Source organism: Protopterus annectens, chromosome 7.part1, assembly GCF_019279795.1.
Source record: "Protopterus annectens isolate FY-2018-M chromosome 7.part1, PAN1.0, whole genome shotgun sequence".
Lineage (NCBI taxonomy): Eukaryota > Metazoa > Chordata > Ceratodontiformes > Protopteridae > Protopterus > Protopterus annectens.
In genome coordinates, this window is record NC_056740.1 from 422,398,839 (window position 1) to 422,416,477 (window position 17,639).

The following is a 17,639-nucleotide window of genomic DNA, read 5'->3' on the forward strand; positions in this document are numbered from 1 at the left end:
TCCCCATGGTGAAGCGTGGTGGCAATATCATGCTTTGGGGTTGCTTTTCTTCAGCTGGAACTGGGGCTTTAGTCAAGATGTAGGGAATTATGAACAGTTCCAAATACCACTCACTTTTGGCCCAAAACCCTCACACATCTGCTAGAAAGCTGAAGATAAAGAGCAATTTCACCTTTCAACATGACAATGACCCCAAGCATACATCCAAATCAACAAAAGAATGGCTTCACCAGAAGAGAATTTAAGTTTTGGAATGGCCAGGCCAGAGCCCAGACCTAAATCCAATAGAAAATCTGTGGGGTGAACCTGAACAGGGCTGTGCACAACAGATGCCCTGGCAATCTGACAGATTTGGAGTGCTTTTGCAAGGAAGAGTGGGCAAATATTGCCAAGTCAGGATATGCTATGCTGATAGACTCCTGCCAAAGAAGACTGAATGCTGTAATTAAATTAAAAGGTGCTTCAACAAAGTATTAGTTTAAGGGTGTGCACACTTATGCAACCAGCTTATTGTACAATTTTTATTTTTTATATTTGTTTTTCAATTGAATTGTACTGGTTATATGTCACGTTAAAGGTGGGAAAAGTTTTGAAATTATTTACTGTGGTCTCATTTTTTATATCACAAAAAATGGCATTTTAACAGGGGTGTATAAACTTTTTATATTCACTGTATACAAATGAAAACAAACCAGCTAAAGTGATGTGCTTTGGGGGGAAAAAGTAAAAAAGGATATTAGACCTTAGAATAAAAATGGACAAGCAATGGACACATGAAATTAACCAGAGCAGTAAAAAGCTCCTTTCTTTAATTTCTCCGGACTACCAAAATACACCAGAGAATGTAAAAACAAACTGCACTCTTTATTCTAATAAAGTCTTTGGATGAAGTGCTAAATCTCTGTGAATAAATACAAATTATTTTACTTGTGGTGTTTCTGCTGCCTTCCAGTGAACATTTTTTGTCATAATTTATAATTTCTCCAATTTGTAACTTTTGACCTTCAAGCAGTGCTTACAACACAGGCATAAACATTTTACGATCAGCTAGGATGTATTCCAAAAATGAATTGAAATGTTCTCATCACTAGATATACATATTGAATGAAACTTTCAAATGAAAGAATGTAGTCGAGTCTGACTGACTGCAAAATCTCTGGACAGCAATTTTTTTTTTTCATGAGAGCAAGGCCCCCCCAGACTCCATATACACCGCACTGCGCTCCCGTAATAAACACAATTGGGAGTATTTGCACTTTGAAAGTAAGCAAATATTTTCCTACAAGTGACCTCTCCCCATTTAATGACGTGTCCACATGATTCTATACCCTATATCTTAAGCTGTGCAAAGCAACTCTTGTATATCTGGATAGAAGCAGAATCAAACAGGTAATTTGAGATTCTGGTATAACTTCAGAATCTGAAACTCTTCCACAGCCTCTTAACTACAGACGACAAACCAGCAAATGAGCTACACAGGACAACTTTATGTAATGTTTAATGCAGAAAGAAAGAAAGAAAGAGCTTTAAAGTGAATTATTTACAGCCAAATACAAGTCATTTAGGCAACTGCATATTATTCAAGTTCTAACACTTCTAAACATAACCTTACCTTGTGGTTGTACAGCTGATTGGAGAACAACTCGGGACTCATGTAATATGGGGTGCCAATAAGCGTACTGGCCATGTCATGCTTACTTTCAAGGACTTTTGCAATTCCTAGGTCTCCTACTTTAATAATGCTTGTTCGTGTTAGAAAGATGTTCTGTGTTTTCAGATCTCTGTGGAGGATATGTTTTTCGTGTAGGTACTAAGAAAAAAAGAAAAGAACTTCCGTTATCCAAATGTTTCTGGAAGATTATTTTCTAGTTTCACTATATGCTTGCATTGATTATCAATACAGATCTTTGTATCAGTGTAGTACATAGTTTTCCTTTTGACTTTTAGGTTTCCTCCTCAAAGTAAGTGAAAGAACACTGGAAAATGCCAAATATTTCTTATGCAGAAGAAAACGGAACATAGAAAGTACAATCATGCAAGTAAACTTACCCTAACAGATGTTCGAATGATCACTGCTGCAGCTATATGGATCATATCCTGCTAAGGATGTTACAGCCGGACAGTTTCCAAAGATTAAGTGTGTTCCACATACCCAAATCATTAATTAGATCAAGTAAGGCAGAAGAAAAAGGGAATTTGGGTGCCAAGTCCTGTAGAGCTTTCATGCCAAATGATGGAGGAAAGCTAGAGTCCTGAAAACGCCAATACTAAGAAGGTAAACATAAAAGTTCTCATCCTGGCAAAAAGAAGTGAGCTGGAGAGATCATTCTGCAGCAGAGATCATTCAAATATCTATTGCTATACCAAGTTTACTTACACAGCTGAATTATTTGCATCATTTGATCATTGCTGCAGTAGCCTTAGCTCTATGGGTAGACTACCATAGTTTATACTGACTGAGAGGAGGAAGGTAGCGGGTCCAGAAGCCCTAGGAGAATGATCTTAGCAAAGCATGTTCTAGACCTGGAAATGGAATCTAGTAGGCAGTGCTTTGTACAGGTAGGCACCGAGGACAAAGCTGCTGCTTCTAGAATACTTACAGAATCCACCCTTTCCAAAAAGGCCACAGATGAAGCCAAGGCTCTGGTAGAGTGAGTCTTGACTTTGCCTGGAATTGCCTTATTTTTGCGGGTATAAGGTAATAACATGAGACAACTATGTGGGAATAGTCTGTTTTGACACAGGTTGTCCTTTTATATTACCTTCATAAGAAATGCTTATAGATCAGAATTTCTGAAATTTTAGTTTTGTCGAGATAATATCAGAGTTGTCTGTAAGAGTATGAAGAATCCTTTCTCCTTCATGTTTACATTCTGAAAAGAAGAAATGGAGGAGGACAGTTTGGCTCAAAGTAAATTTGTATACCACTTTAGGCATAAAGGAACGATATTTTTTAACACCTTTATTAAAATATCACTTAAGACATATGCAAATATATATTAACAAAAAAGAAAACAAAACATATTTTTTTCCTTTTAAATACATAGCTGACTCAATGACAGGATAGAAGAGGTTAGGCTCAGTGAAGCCACTTCAACAAAGAGGCCGGTTACCAGTGGAGTCCCTCAGGGCTCTGTGCTGGGCCCCGCTTCATTTTGGCATCTACTTCCCAGAGGTCAGAGACGATGACCAAGTTCAGAAATGACTGCAAACTGGGAGCAGTCTTTGAATCCCCCCAAGACAAGAGCACCCTTCAGGAAGGTTTAACACAGACAAACACTTGGTATCAAAGCTATGGCTTAAAACTCAGTGCCAAGAAATGCATTATAGCACATTTTGGGAAGTTGGTCACCCCCAGGTAACTATGTCATCAATAAAGCACCCCTAAAAGTTGATTAACTACAAAGGTATCTGGGAACTAATGTAGACAGTAACCTAGTCTTCAATCAACATGTGTCCAAGGTAGTATGACAATTCTTCAATTTTGCTCAACTTATAAGTAAGGATATGGCACCTAGGTCCAGAGAGGTCATTGCACCATTGTACTTAGTCCTCATCAGACTCATCATATAGTATAATGCCCCATTAGGTATATACCTAACTAGGCACTTGCAACAATTGGAACATCCACAAATGTTCCTTTTCAAAAAAAAATACAGGGAGTAAACAAAATGTCCTACTCTGATCATCTCACAGCCCTGTCTCTTTACTCTGCATCATACAGACTACTGAGAAGTGACTTTTGCCTGGCATACAAAGCATTTCTGGACCCTGTTTTGATGAACCTTCTGCACATCTGCAAAAGAAACATCACAACTATTGGATCAAAAGACCTACATTTTGCTTGCTTCATAAACAAGATATGTTGACGAGAGAGGTCTTTCTCAAGAGAATTCCCATTGTCTGGAACATGTGAAGCAGAGTTCCTCCCTCACCCTACTTAAGGGCAACCTGGACTAATGGATGGGTTATCGGAATTCACCCTGGTCTGGCACCTGTCTCTCTCATGGACAGAGGCAGTCAGCAAATCACCCTCTATCTAAATGAAATTTGTGGGTCACATATGGTTTGCACTGATAGGCTTATAAGGGCCCAAGTGGTCATTAGCCTAGTGTACACCTGTGAACCTATTACATATCACATATCCTTTTTCTTGCTTTATAATTATCATCAGTCCAGCATTATATAATTTGCTCAATTCCTGCCTTCCCTTAAACCTCACTCCTTCTCCTGAACATTATTTTGCATGTATTGTTTCCACAATTTCCATTTACTTCTTTGAATTTGCTCATTCACTATTCTAAAGATCCCTCTTCCAGTTATTTTATCAATTTTAAAATATTTAACACTTAAATGCAGTTGGTTTCAACTTAGATTTACATCTTCTAGTAAATTCTTTTTTGGCAGTCAACAGAATTAAACTTACTAAGGCCTTACTATGTCTAGACTATTAAGATCCTATCCCTCCAACTCAAAATAATAATTTCCTTAGTTGAAGACATTTGCTAAACCAATATTTCTGACAAGAGCACACTGAAGGGAATTTTTAAAATCTACAAACTCAGTACACTCCCAAAATGTACGTTGCAGTTACTTCTTCCTTCCTCATCACACCCCTCCAACACTTGCTATCTACCTTAGAAAATAAAAATATATATATTTGAAGTCTGCTTGGGGTATAAAAATACCTATGCAAACACTTCCAAGCAAATATCCTAAACTTTCGGGACTTTGTTACATACTTGGGAACCATACATATTGCCCTCCAGTTGTTCTCTTGTAAACTGCTTTTTTTCATTCTCTCTTCCCAATCTTTTCTAACCTCCTCTGATTGATTCTTACAGTTATTGTGCAATATTTCACATAGCCTGCTAATTATCCCTTTTATAAAACCAGCTTCTGTTCTAGATTTGGCTAAAAATTCCACCAGAGGGGGTCTTTCACTAAGGATTCCCTATCTCTCTCTCCCTCTTCGCTAATACTCTTACATCAGTCCCTGTTAGGAAAGACAGCCTTTAGCTTGCAGTCCTGACATCTTCGCGGCCTCATCCCACTTTATAGCCTTCCCCTCTATTTCCTCATAGTACTTTTGGTTCCTTTGCCAGTTTTCCCCAGTAAACTCTAACTTTCTCTTGCCTATTTTCTGTACCCCTATTTGCAGTCATCCCTACTGGCAAAGTCTTCTTTCTCCATTCCTGTGTTGGCTTAGTTCTTAGAATACTTTCTGTTACTTTATGAATACAATATTCTGTATGATTATTATTCTCCTTAAGGATCTGCATCTAAAATCCCACTCTATCCTTATCTTGAACTTCCCCCAACTTCATCATTTATTTCCACTGTGAGTTATAATATTCTGATTGTGTTTTATAACTAAGCATTAACCGTGCAACTCTAAAACATCCCTTCAAATCAGATTATCTTAAACCTCCTTGTTCTATTCGAAGAATCAACTTATCCCACTTAACTTTTGCAATCTTCCCCTCCTAGATAAACTCCTTCAACTCTTTATTAATTATTGTCCAGAAATTCTCATCTTAATGATAAGAATATGCCTGACCCATATATAAAACTAAATGTATTAAAAACATTTTCAATGCTTCTTACTATCCATAAACACAAACTTCCAGTTTCTCAAGTTTTTAACTATCTTTGTTTAGTTGCTTTCTACATATCCTTAGCTGCTACAACAGAAACATTTTTAATTCATACTCCTAAATATTTAATTTTATCATATCACCACATATATGGACACTGTTGAATTCACATATGGGTACATAATTTACTGCTGCTGTTTTTGTTTTAGCTTCATTCATTTTGTATTCTGAAAAGATATGAAACTGTCTCAAAATGTTCCACAATGTTGTAATGTCCTTTTCTGCTTTTATCAGGTATAAAATGATACTGTCTGTAAATGGAGCCAGCTTTTCTTGACTACCATACCATTTATATGAATCCCTTATTTTGTTTGCCAATGGTTCTAATAATAATGCAAATAAACAGAAAAGAGGACACCCCTGCCTGGTTCCTCTGCTCAAGCAAAAATGATCAAACAGGAACCCACCCATTTTAATTTTCACCTCTAACCCTCATATATCCTCCTAATCAACCTTATAATTGTATCAGGGAATGCAAATGCTTTCATTACCCTGCGCATAAAGTCCCAGAACACTCTTGTCAAATGCTTTCTCTGCAACAAGACCCAACAACAGTGACATTTTCTTACATTCTGCTTCCCTCTGGATCATCAATGTTCTGTTAATATATATTTTTAACAAGAAAAAATGTTATTAAATTATTATGTATGACATAAGCAATCTTACATTTATATAAATGACAATAAACCATACAGACACAATAACAGTTGCAAACATTACACATTACCAAATCATGTCGACACAACTGTAGCTGCAAACATTATATATTACTTATAATATATCCAATCATTGTCAGTCAAACATTACATAGCTCATTCAATTACTGCCTTCTTTTCGATTTTATTCCTCCTGTGCATGGATTGATCCCACATTTCCCATTTTTACTATGTAATTTGCTACTGCCTTCTTTTAGATTTTATTCCTCCTGTGCATGGATTGATCCCACATTTCCCATTTTTACTATGTAATTTGCTCTTACCCTTTTCTAAAGGTCACAGTTCCAGTTGTTTTATCTCTGTTACTATATTCACTACTTCCAGAAAAGTTGGTTTAGCCTTTGATTTCCATTTTCTACTAACTGCTTTTTTTGGCAGCCACCATAATTAGACTCAGCAAGGGCTTGCTATGTCTAGGCAATTCCGATTGTGTACCACAGCTCAAAAAAATAATTTCCTTAGTTACACCAATTTGCTCACCTAGCATCTCCGACAGAGCAGTCTCCACAGAATCTTTACTGTCTGCAAAGTCATTACACTCCCAGAAAATATGTTCCTAGTTGCCGCTTTCTTCCCCATTACACCTCCAACATTTGCAGTCTACCTAAGGAAAAATTCTATGGAGTCTACTTGGAGTATAAAAAAACATATGTAAACACTTCCAAGCAAAAACCCTACATCTTCCAGACTTTGTTGCATATTTGGGAGACATACATATATCCCCCATTGTTTCTTTGTGGATTGCTTTTCTAATCTCTCTCTTTCCAATCCTTTCTAACCTCCTCTGATTGAGTCTTATAGTTACCATGCAATATTTTATATGCTCTACTAACTATTCCTTTCTTAATGGCAACTTCTGCTCTAGATTCTACTAAAAGTTCTACCAGTGCTGGTCTTTTGTTTAGAACCCCCTATTTCTTTCTCTTTGTCTATACTGTTCAAGTTCTTTTATTAGATAAACAAGAAAGCGCTTTGCCATTCGCTGGATGATGACGCTTCTTCAGATCTCAATTAATTCACAGGATGTTGATCCTTTTAAAATAATCATCAGCCTATGGAAAAGCTTCATTAATCAAAGGTCTCAAACATAACATTTCATTCATAACTTTACTACATCTTACTAGATAATTCATCCTTTCTCAGGTTCAAATTCTTGTTTACCTGTAAGAAGTTTCATTTATATCTGAAATGCTACATTCTATAAAAGTATATGAAGCAGTCGGCGCTTTTTTCGCATGCTGCCGGCAAATAAAAACTAATAAAAACATTTTATGATCCGTCTTATATACAAAACCTTCATCAATTTCTTTAATGTTATATTACTATATTATATAAAAGCATGTAATGGTGATATAACTTATGTGAACATTAACTTCTATAAATATACATATTGCGCTAACCATTATTAAAACATTAATAAACATGAAATCAAGTACAATCAACAATAAACATAAAAGCATGAATAAATTAATAATATTCATTAGATGAATTACATTTTCAATATCCAACTCTATGGGCATAGAAGTCTAAGACTTTGTGTTCATGATGAAGAAACTGACTTCTAGGACTTTTTAGAAAACACGGTAACTCATATTGAGTGAAACCAAAATCACTAAATAAGATCTCTGTTATTATGACTTAGAAGCCTTATCCAATATAGCTATTCTCGAGTTATGTTGGAAAACATTAAAGCTATTCCCATTATTATAGCTAACTTACTATTTCATCATTACTGTAATGTAAGGTAACCTGAATGTATCACCCATATAAAAGGGCTAGCCATATCTGTTAGTCTACTTCATAATCAGTTGGAGCTGTTCGAAGTTAGTCGCTAATAATTTGTTAGATTCATTCAATACCTGTCCAAAAAATTATATGATTAGCACTCGCTGACTATGGTAAATTACATTATTAACATTCCAGAACTATAGTTTTTACCAGTGGATAGTTAGCCCGGGTTACATATATAATCTAGAACTATTAATAAAGCTAACATGAATATTTTCCAAGCTTAGTTAAATATATGGTTATAAATCACAACCATCAAACATTGTTAAAAAGCTGTGGGAAATATAAAAAATGTCAAAAATGACAAAAATAAAACAAATGCAGGAGACAAACATCAAGAAAATGCTCTCCCTATCAGATCAAATCTACAATAGCATTATCATGTCACCAGAAATCTGGATAAGGCTAAGTTACATTCTCAACTTGTCTATACGAGTGTTCTTTATAAATAGGATGTAAACAAGACCACCTTGCTATATAATAAGGTTAAGGTCAAATTTATGCTTTTATTGAGGTCTACCAGTAGTTTTTATATAATATAGTAATATAACATTAAAGAAATTGATGAAGGTTTTGTATATAAGACGGATCATAAAATGTTTTTATTAGTTTTTATTTGCCGGCAGCATGCGAAAAAAGCGCCGACTGCTTCATATACTTTTATAGAATGTAGCATTTCAGATATAAATGAAACTTCTTACAGGTAAACAAGAATTTGAACCTGAGAAAGGATGAATTATCTAGTAAGATGTAGTAAAGTTATGAATGAAATGTTATGTTTCTTTTACTTCAAGGCTATTAATTAGACCTTTGATTAATGAAGCTTTTCCATAGGCTGATGATTATTTTAAAAGGATCAACATCCTGTGAATTAATTGAGATCTGAAGTTGCGCGCAGCCATCCAAGCGCTTTTTTATCTTGTTTTATCTAATAAAAGAACTTGAACTTCTCGTGGTGTGTCCAGAGGTTTATACTTCATATTTCTTTGTCTATACTCTAATATCAATCCTTGATAGGGAAGGCAATCTCTAACCTGGAAGTCCAAATACGTTCTTGGTGTCTTTCCATTCTATTACCTTTCCCTCCTTTGTTATTTGCTCCCAACATCTTGGTTCCTTTGCCAGTTTTCTCCAGTAAATTGCAGCTCCCTCTTGCCTAGTGTCTGTATCCCTAACTGCAGTCATCCCTATCAGTCTCCTTTCTCCATTCCTGTGTTGGCTTAGTTCTTAATATACTTTCTGCTACTTTGTGAATATAACATTCTGTAGGATTGTTATTCTCCTTAAAGGTCTACATCTAAAATCCTAGTCTCTCCTTGTTTCTTGAGCTTCCCCCTGTTTCATTATCATCTCTTTCCACTTTGAATTATAGTTTTCTGTTTGTGCTATTTATAGGAGCCTTAACTGTGTTGCTTTGAAATACCCATTCAAATTTGGTAACCCCAATCCTCCTTGTTTTATTGGAAGAACCAGCTTATACCACTTGACTCTTGCCATCTTCCCCTCCCAGATAAAAATCCTTCAGCTCTTTATTAATTGCTATGTACAACTTCTCCTCTGGTTGATAAAAATATGCCTGACTAGTATATAAGATTAAAGGAACTAAAACATTTAACCGCTCATACTTTACTACAGATATCTATACAACAGAGCTTCTATTTTCTCAGTTTCTCTATTATCTTTTATTTAGTCTCTTCCCACATATCCTTAGCTGCCACACCAGAATCATTTTTAATCCATACTCCTAAATACTTCATTTTATCATGCCCCCCATAAGTATAGATATTGCTGAACCCAATCTGTATGACGGGAACACAGTTTACTGCTATTACCTTTGTTTTAGCTTCATTACTTTTCTATCCCGAAAAAGATTTGAAACTGTCACAATATGTTCCACAGCATTGTAATGTCCCTTTCTGGTTTTGTCAGGTATAAAGTAATGTCATCTGCAAAAAGAGCCAGCTTTTCTTGACTATTATACCAATTAGATCCTTGAATTTCCGAGTCCCTTATTTAATGTTTTTTATGTGGTCAAATGTTTGCCTCCTCTCCACAAAAGTACACTGATCCACATCTATCAATTTTGGCATCATTTCTGCCATTCTTTTAACCACTATAGACATAAACAATTTATACATCAAAATTTTTATCTAATCTCCACCTATCATGTTATCAATTGAATCTCATCTACCTCTAACCTAGGCATATTTAATTTTACATAAACATTTCCATTTGTATTTTTTCTTGATTTCTATATTTCTATGCTTTATACAGAGTTTCACAGAATTTCCAAAATATTTCTAGTACTTCTAGAGGATTACTTGTTATCTTCCTTGTTATAGTCTCTCTAAGCTTGACAATAGCCCTTTTAATTTCTGTTGCCTGAGTAGTTGTGCTAAAAGTTTTTGTGCTCTAGAGTCATTATCAAAAAAAAAGCAGTTGCTTAACAGCAATCTTTCTAAATTCATACATATTATTGAAGTAATTCCTTATTTTCTATTCAGCATTCTGCAGTTGCTCCACCTCTTGTTTTGTGGGATTCTCCCTATTTTGCAATACTTAAACATTTGTCAGTCCTTCTAAATGATTCTTGTTACATCTTAACCATATCTCCCTTTCTTTTATTTCCACCATACTTTTAAACTCCACTAATTTTATCCCACTCCTTAGCTATATTTTCAGAAGAAATCTCTGTTTCCTCTTATAGCTCCTGAATAATTTCCACACTCATTCCTTAAATTCCTCTCTTTTCGACAGATAGGTGGGAAAGCACCAGTGTCTCATTTTTATTCCTATACCCTGTGTTTTTATTTTTAGTTATTACTGGTGCATGATCTGAAATAGTTATTGGGTGTGTATCAAGACCTTCAATTAAATGCATATATTCCTGCGAAATGTAAATGTTTGTTTAGCCAAGCCTAATTTTTGTCTCTTGGGGAATAAGATGTAAATTCACTCCAAATTCCTAGTACTGAATTCACATCTTCCATGCCAAATACTTTTAAATTTCTTCAGAAATCTAACCTCCTTTGTTATATTTTCCCTTTTGGACCCCCCCAGACAAATCTTCACTGTTGCAAATCAAGTTCCAGTCCCCACCTATAAGTAATATTCCTTGCTGAAAGTTGATTATTTCTCTCAGAATTTTCTTAAGTTCCATTATAGCAGTTGTAGGTGGAATATAAATACATGTCAGTGTAATCCTCATCCCTTACCAGTAGCCCTTCAGTACTACAAATCTACCATTACTATCTTTTTTATCCTCTTCTATCACTACTGGAGTTCCTTTTGCATTTGTTAAAATTACTTCTATTTTCCATTGCCCCAGGTATTCTGCTAAATAGCCATCTTGAAAACCTTTATCAAATTCACGTGTTCAGTTCTTTCCAAGTGTGTCTCCTGTAGCATAGCTATTCACACACTACATTTTTAATATAGTTCACTATTCTTTCTTTTTTATATTTATCTGTGAGACCACTGACATTTAAAGACATTACAGTAAGCATCTACATCTTAAAAAGTTATTCCCACCTTTTATATATAACGGCTATTTTGTTAAATGTCTAGCTCCAGCTTCTGTGTTACATGCATGCAATGTTTGGCAGGTTGATCTTTTGCACAGTTTTTTTTTTTTTTCATATCCATGTCAGCCAATGTCAATTATTACAAAACTTGGTTTTACTAAAAGACCTCAAAAAACATGCCTACAACACCCCCTTGAAGCATATACACTTAACAATAAACCATGCACACCTTAAAATATTGAAGTTTTACCTTTCTAATAGGAACAAATGTTCCAAACTGACAGCCACACTCACAGACTTGAGTTAACATAAAAGAAAGGTTATCCATGCTAAAATGCGTAGTTCTAGTAAGTGTCATCTGGGTTTGTCTTATCTTTATAACTCTCTCAGCTGGGAAAGCACGTGAATGTTTTCAGGGAACATTATCTCCTAGCCATTTCTCTTTTTCAGACTGCCTTCTACAGACATGAGAACCAGATACAAAACTGCCAAGCATACATTTACTTACTAGAAAAAGCCTTATAATATTCAATATTCTTTTTCATTTACTTGCTTATTCTTAAAACTTACTGCACTAAGCTAAGGGTCTTAATCCAATCATTCCCCTATGCAAGGATGAGAAAAAGCACACTACCGTTTCTTTTGTCATGCTCTTTTAACCAGATTGTCTTCCTTTTTTTAACATTGCAGTGCCTACATTTCTTAAAATTGAACAAGGAGAAAAAGAGAAGGGAGAAAGAAAGAAAAAAAAAGCCAGGGGCACCTATTTACATTAGTAACCCCATTATACTTAAAATAACTAAGAAAACTTTACTTTATAGCTTATAAAGAAAATCATGCACTATTAAAACATTACCATTAAGAAAACAATTTATTTTACTTAACAGTTAACTTTCTTCCTCATCTTCCCTCCTCTCCTAAGTATTTTTCTGAGCATTAATGACATGAAGTAGGTCATATGCTTTGGAGTCCCCTACAAGTTTAACAAAGTGCAAAAAAGTCCAATATTTCCAGATTTTCTTGTTCTGTCATGTTTCACAAATATAATTATTGCTTTGTAATCCCACATTTGTCAATTTCCAAGTTACTGGTTTTATTCCTGCTCATCTCCATCTCCAAAATCCTGTCTCTGCTTCATTTCCAAAGTACTCTTGATTCTTCTAGCAGTCTCTTACTTTTTTTTTCTTCTCAAGCATTTTTCATTGAAACATTGGAAAATGTTTCACTGGCACATTCTCTCTGTCGTCTTTAATACCAGGAGAACAAGAAGCAGAATCTTCTTCTGTTTCACAGCTCAGTTTTTGCTGGACACACTTTTCTATTTTCTCCTTAGCATGTACTTAATCAAAAAATGATTTTGCCAATCCAGGGAAAAATATTTTGAAGACAGCTGGATACAGCAGTGTGAATCTCATATCTGCTTCTCGACATTCCCTGAATAATGTAATACATTTACTCCTCTTCTGCCTGCTGTACAATGAATAGTCAGTCATTCTCCACAAACACTTTGCTGTCTCCCACTTTTAGTACTTTGTCCTTTTGCCACAGTTTTGTCAGATGTGACTCCTTCTGCTGCAATATTGCATCTTTGCTATTAACAACCTAGTTTCATTTCTCAAAGCTAGGTTTGGAGCATACACACAATGTTTCCTTTAAATTAAAGTTCCTCCTGTGTAATACCAGTCCAGTTGTTTATTTGTGCTTTAGTAAAATGAAAGCAGTCTGTCCCTTCCAGCTTCTCTGGTATAGCAAAAAATCTCAGGTTTCCCCTACGTGCTCTGTCCTCTAATTCTATTATTTTTTTTAAACATCTCTTCTTGTGCAGTCTCATATTAAGCCAGCTTTTTCTTCATTTTGACCTCTATGTTTTGCAGTTTTATCACCTCATCTGAATATCTGTTTAAAGCTTATTCCATTTTTTCCAGACTTTTGGATATACTCCAGTATTTTGCTTATTTTAAACAGGTCTGTGTGCAGTTGTCTTATACTTTCCTTTAGGTTGATAGAGGTTGTGTCTGGGGTTTGTACTGCTTTTTTCTGAAGAGCTGCAGTACTTTTTCCAGTCAGTGTTCTCCCTCACCTTTTGTAGGTGATTTCCCTTCAGGTCTCCTGTATTTCTTTTTTCTGGCATCCAAGCAGTGCACATAAGAGCCGGTTACTGAAATTTACCCAGAAGTGCAGCTCCACTGGCCTTCTCTGGTAAGTTTCTGTTTTCACACTGGTAGTTAGAATTAAGCTGTTACTCGATATGCAGCCATCTTGAAAGTCCCAGAAGAATATGTTTTTGTCCCAAATCTTTTAAAGGCTTTCACATCCTTATCAGAGGTGAAGGGACCGGCATTAACCAGGTGTTTAGCAACATCAGGATTTACCAATGAAATCACTGAAGGATCAAATCCGGGGTTAGGCAATAAAAATTTACAAGACTTCAGAACTTTAATACAGTCTATCTCCTTTCTTAGGGGCAGCAGGCTGGCTATCAGGCAAGTTCCAGGCTGTAATAAGATGCATCCTCCAGTGCTGGAATAACAGGAGGAACTGACATAGGCTCATGAAATTCCAGTTGTTAAAAAAAAAAAACAATAATATTTCTGATTTTAGCTAACACTGAATTTTCTTATGTTGAGTCTGGTTACAGGACTCATAGAGGTTATGAATTCTAACACCATGGAATACTCCCTTGCAGAAGCCTTGGTCTGAGTGAAAAAAACTCAGGAATAGCTGTAGATCTAGATTACTTTTTCCTGTCAAAGAAAAGACCTTTGAACTGAGTTATCTAGGAGGCAGCACAGGAAAATAATCCTGTAAGGAGGAGTCAAGCAAGACTTTGGACGTTCTCCTGAAACCATGGTCAAATGCATTCTGAATATTGCTTTAGAAAAATATATCAGAATAAATGCTTTTCTCAAAATCAGAGATCTAATGAAAGCAAACAAAAGTCTACTCACAATCACTTTCTTGTTAAATTTCCTGAACTTCCTCATACAGTAAAGAATACCTCAGAAACAGCAGAAATAGAAGAGTTAACAACTTGAACTAAAAGCTGAGCTAAGCCCAAATAAAATCACTCCTGTCCAAAGTAGCTGAGGCAGGTGATAACATACATCTAACTTTTTGATTATTTTTATTTTGTAACAAGAAACATCCTTTATCGAATTATCACTTATGATACAGGCAATCATGCTTTCATAAAAATGAAAAGAAACCATATTTACATATTTTCAGTTGCAAACATTATACAGCAAATATAATCTACTATAAAGTCATTGTCATTTGAACATTATATAGCTCATTCAATTCCTGCCTTTCCTTAAACCTCATTTCTCCTACAAAACATTATTCTACATGTACTGTTCCCACAGTTCTCTTTTTTATGCAATAATATTTCTGATTTTAGCTAACTCTGAATTTTCTTATGTTGAGTCTGGTTACAGGACTCATAGAGGTTATGAATCCTAACACCATGGAATAATCCCTTGCAGAAGCCTTGGTCTGAGTGAAAAAAGATCCCACTTCCAGTTCTTTTATCTCTGTTACTATAGTCACTACTTCTAGTATGGTTGGTCTAGACCGATTTCCATTTTCTAGTAATTGCTTATTGGTGGCCACCAGAAATAAACTCACAAGGCATTACTATGTCTAGGCAATTCTGATTCTGTACCACAGCTCAAGAACACTCAAAAAATTATTTCCTTAGCTACACCTATTTGATCACCCAGTATTTCTGACAGAGTAGTCTGGAGAGAATTCTTTAAGTCTGCCAACTCATTACACTCCAAAAATCTATGTTCTCAATTACCATTTTCTTCCCCATCACACCTCCAACATTTGCAATCTACTGGAGGAAAAATTCTTTGAAGCCTGCTTGGGTATAAATATACTTATACAAACAATTCCAAACAAACATTTTGCTTATTTTTGAAATAAATTTCTAAAAGAAGCAAACATTTTTGACAGGCAAACCAGTCTGGCTAAGCAGATAGGTTTTCTCTACTCCTTTCTCCAAGGAGCAACAAGAGTGGGTTCTTTCTCCTTTGCACACGAAGAACACTCCAACAGCTGCAGAGGACATGTCTAATCCCGGTCCATGGTGGCTGCAGGGACTACACCAGAGTGAGGCAAGGAAAAATATGAACAGTCTGAGAAACCAGAAATGGTCACAGCAGTGTCACTCATCCCTGATGGAGGCTATTAAGAAGCTTGCTTAAGTGGCAAAGGCTACTTAGAAATCATTTTCTTATTGTGATTGGAAGAAGAAATAACTAAGGAACCAGCAGGATGCTCCGTGGTAAAGCCCAAAAACATGCTTGAATCGTGGAAAGCCTGGCAGCAGTAGTCAGTGAAACAGTAAGTATAAAATATATTTCTTCCACCAAAAAATACAACGCACAGTGAACACTTAACCTTGTCCCAAAAAAGTAACAAGGAAAAAACAGTTTTAAATGAGTTTTAACAACTTTTTCCCTCAAAAGTAAAAAATAATGCTCCATTTAGAAAGTTACTAAAATTCATGTGACAATCTATAAATATAAACACCTTTTCCTAGCTTAAAATGAATAATTTCACAGAAAAAGGTTCACATTCTGACATAAAAATAAAATATGGAAGGTTTTTCCCCAGAAGTGACCTTATCTTCCCAGCAATGGAAACGTGTTAGCCAACCATCGATCCTCAAAAGCCCACAACAGACCATCTCTTTGGTGGCAGGAAAACTCTAAAGGCTGGCATCTAAACCACTCTTTCTTCATCTCTTCTCAAGCTGATTAACATTTTGGGAAAATGGAAGGTACCTTTAAGCTTTAGAAGCTTGACAGTTGTTATATCTTTAGTAGGATAAAACCCATACAACTAAGGCTACTGCAGCAGTGATCAAATTATGAATATCTGTACATAAAAGTATACAGTAGCCAAGATTAGCTCTCAGCAAAACAGAAGAACATAAAGGAAGACAGAATAACTTACAACTATAAAAATTTGATACGATTCCCAACATAATCAAAACCAAGTGACATCTAACCAAATAGGCTGGGTCTGAAATTGCAGATTTCCATCTCTGCTTTGTCAACTTGCAATTATGTAAGTACATACTAGCCCTGAAGTTAAAACAAAGAGGGATGCGTATGAGGGGGCAAGGGTCCACATCCTTTACTATGTATTAAAAACCTTACACGTCTTGTAGGCACTTACAGAAGTGCAAAGCACAGAAGTGGAATATTGGACTTAGCTTTCTTTAGAGCCCAATCTGCTTAATGAGATCCTCTGGAAAAAAAAAAAACATAAAAACATTGTAAAAAGAAAGAAAGAAATGATGACAAACTACATGCAGACAAGATAGAACAAAAAAATATACCAAATGTAAAATGCAGAACGATTAAATGGCAGAGACCTTGGGCAGGCTAACTTAAAAAAATAAACATCTGTCTAGTTACAAATACTGCCATTATAGAAGAATATTAATTCACTTTATAGGTATACAGCCTGAGTAATGTAGATCCTGATAGTGGATCCCAAAGATCTAATTTACATTTGAAAACTGAATGCAGACAGGATAGATCCCTGATACATAGGAAGAATGTCCAGACTGCAACTAAGATGATATGAATTGACCATAGACTCTGGTGCTAGAAGCCAGTGTTCAAGTGAGTAGCTGATTCCTGTGGAGCTCTGCCAGACAACTAGAAAAGGGAGACGGCAATTAAGTTGCACCTACATTCTGTGGTAAAAAAACAGTACACGCACCACAAGTGGATTTAGGGGTGCGTGCAACTGAAGGGGAGAAATGTGCATGTTACTGGGCTGCTGCTTCACTTCACCACTGCATATGCAGGGCTCTCAAGGAGTGTAGTTAGGATCATAGCAAAAAAAAGACCATCCCTTGCTAACTTCTTGAGTACTTCCCTCCAAATCTATGGACATTGGGAAGAAAGTGGAGAATAATTAAGTCAATAAAAGGA

General features: G+C 35.7%; 1 protein-coding gene across 1 annotated transcript in view; it reads right to left on the minus strand.

Moving 5' to 3' along the window:
• NEK4 (NIMA related kinase 4) overlaps positions 1-17,639 on the minus strand; it is a 1,767,660-nt gene that overhangs the window by 1,626,052 nt on the left and 123,969 nt on the right. The window contains exon 3 of the mRNA XM_044078881.1: positions 1,613-1,810. Within this exon, the coding sequence (XP_043934816.1) occupies positions 1,613-1,810 (198 nt within the window). The remainder of the gene's footprint in view (positions 1-1,612; positions 1,811-17,639) is intronic.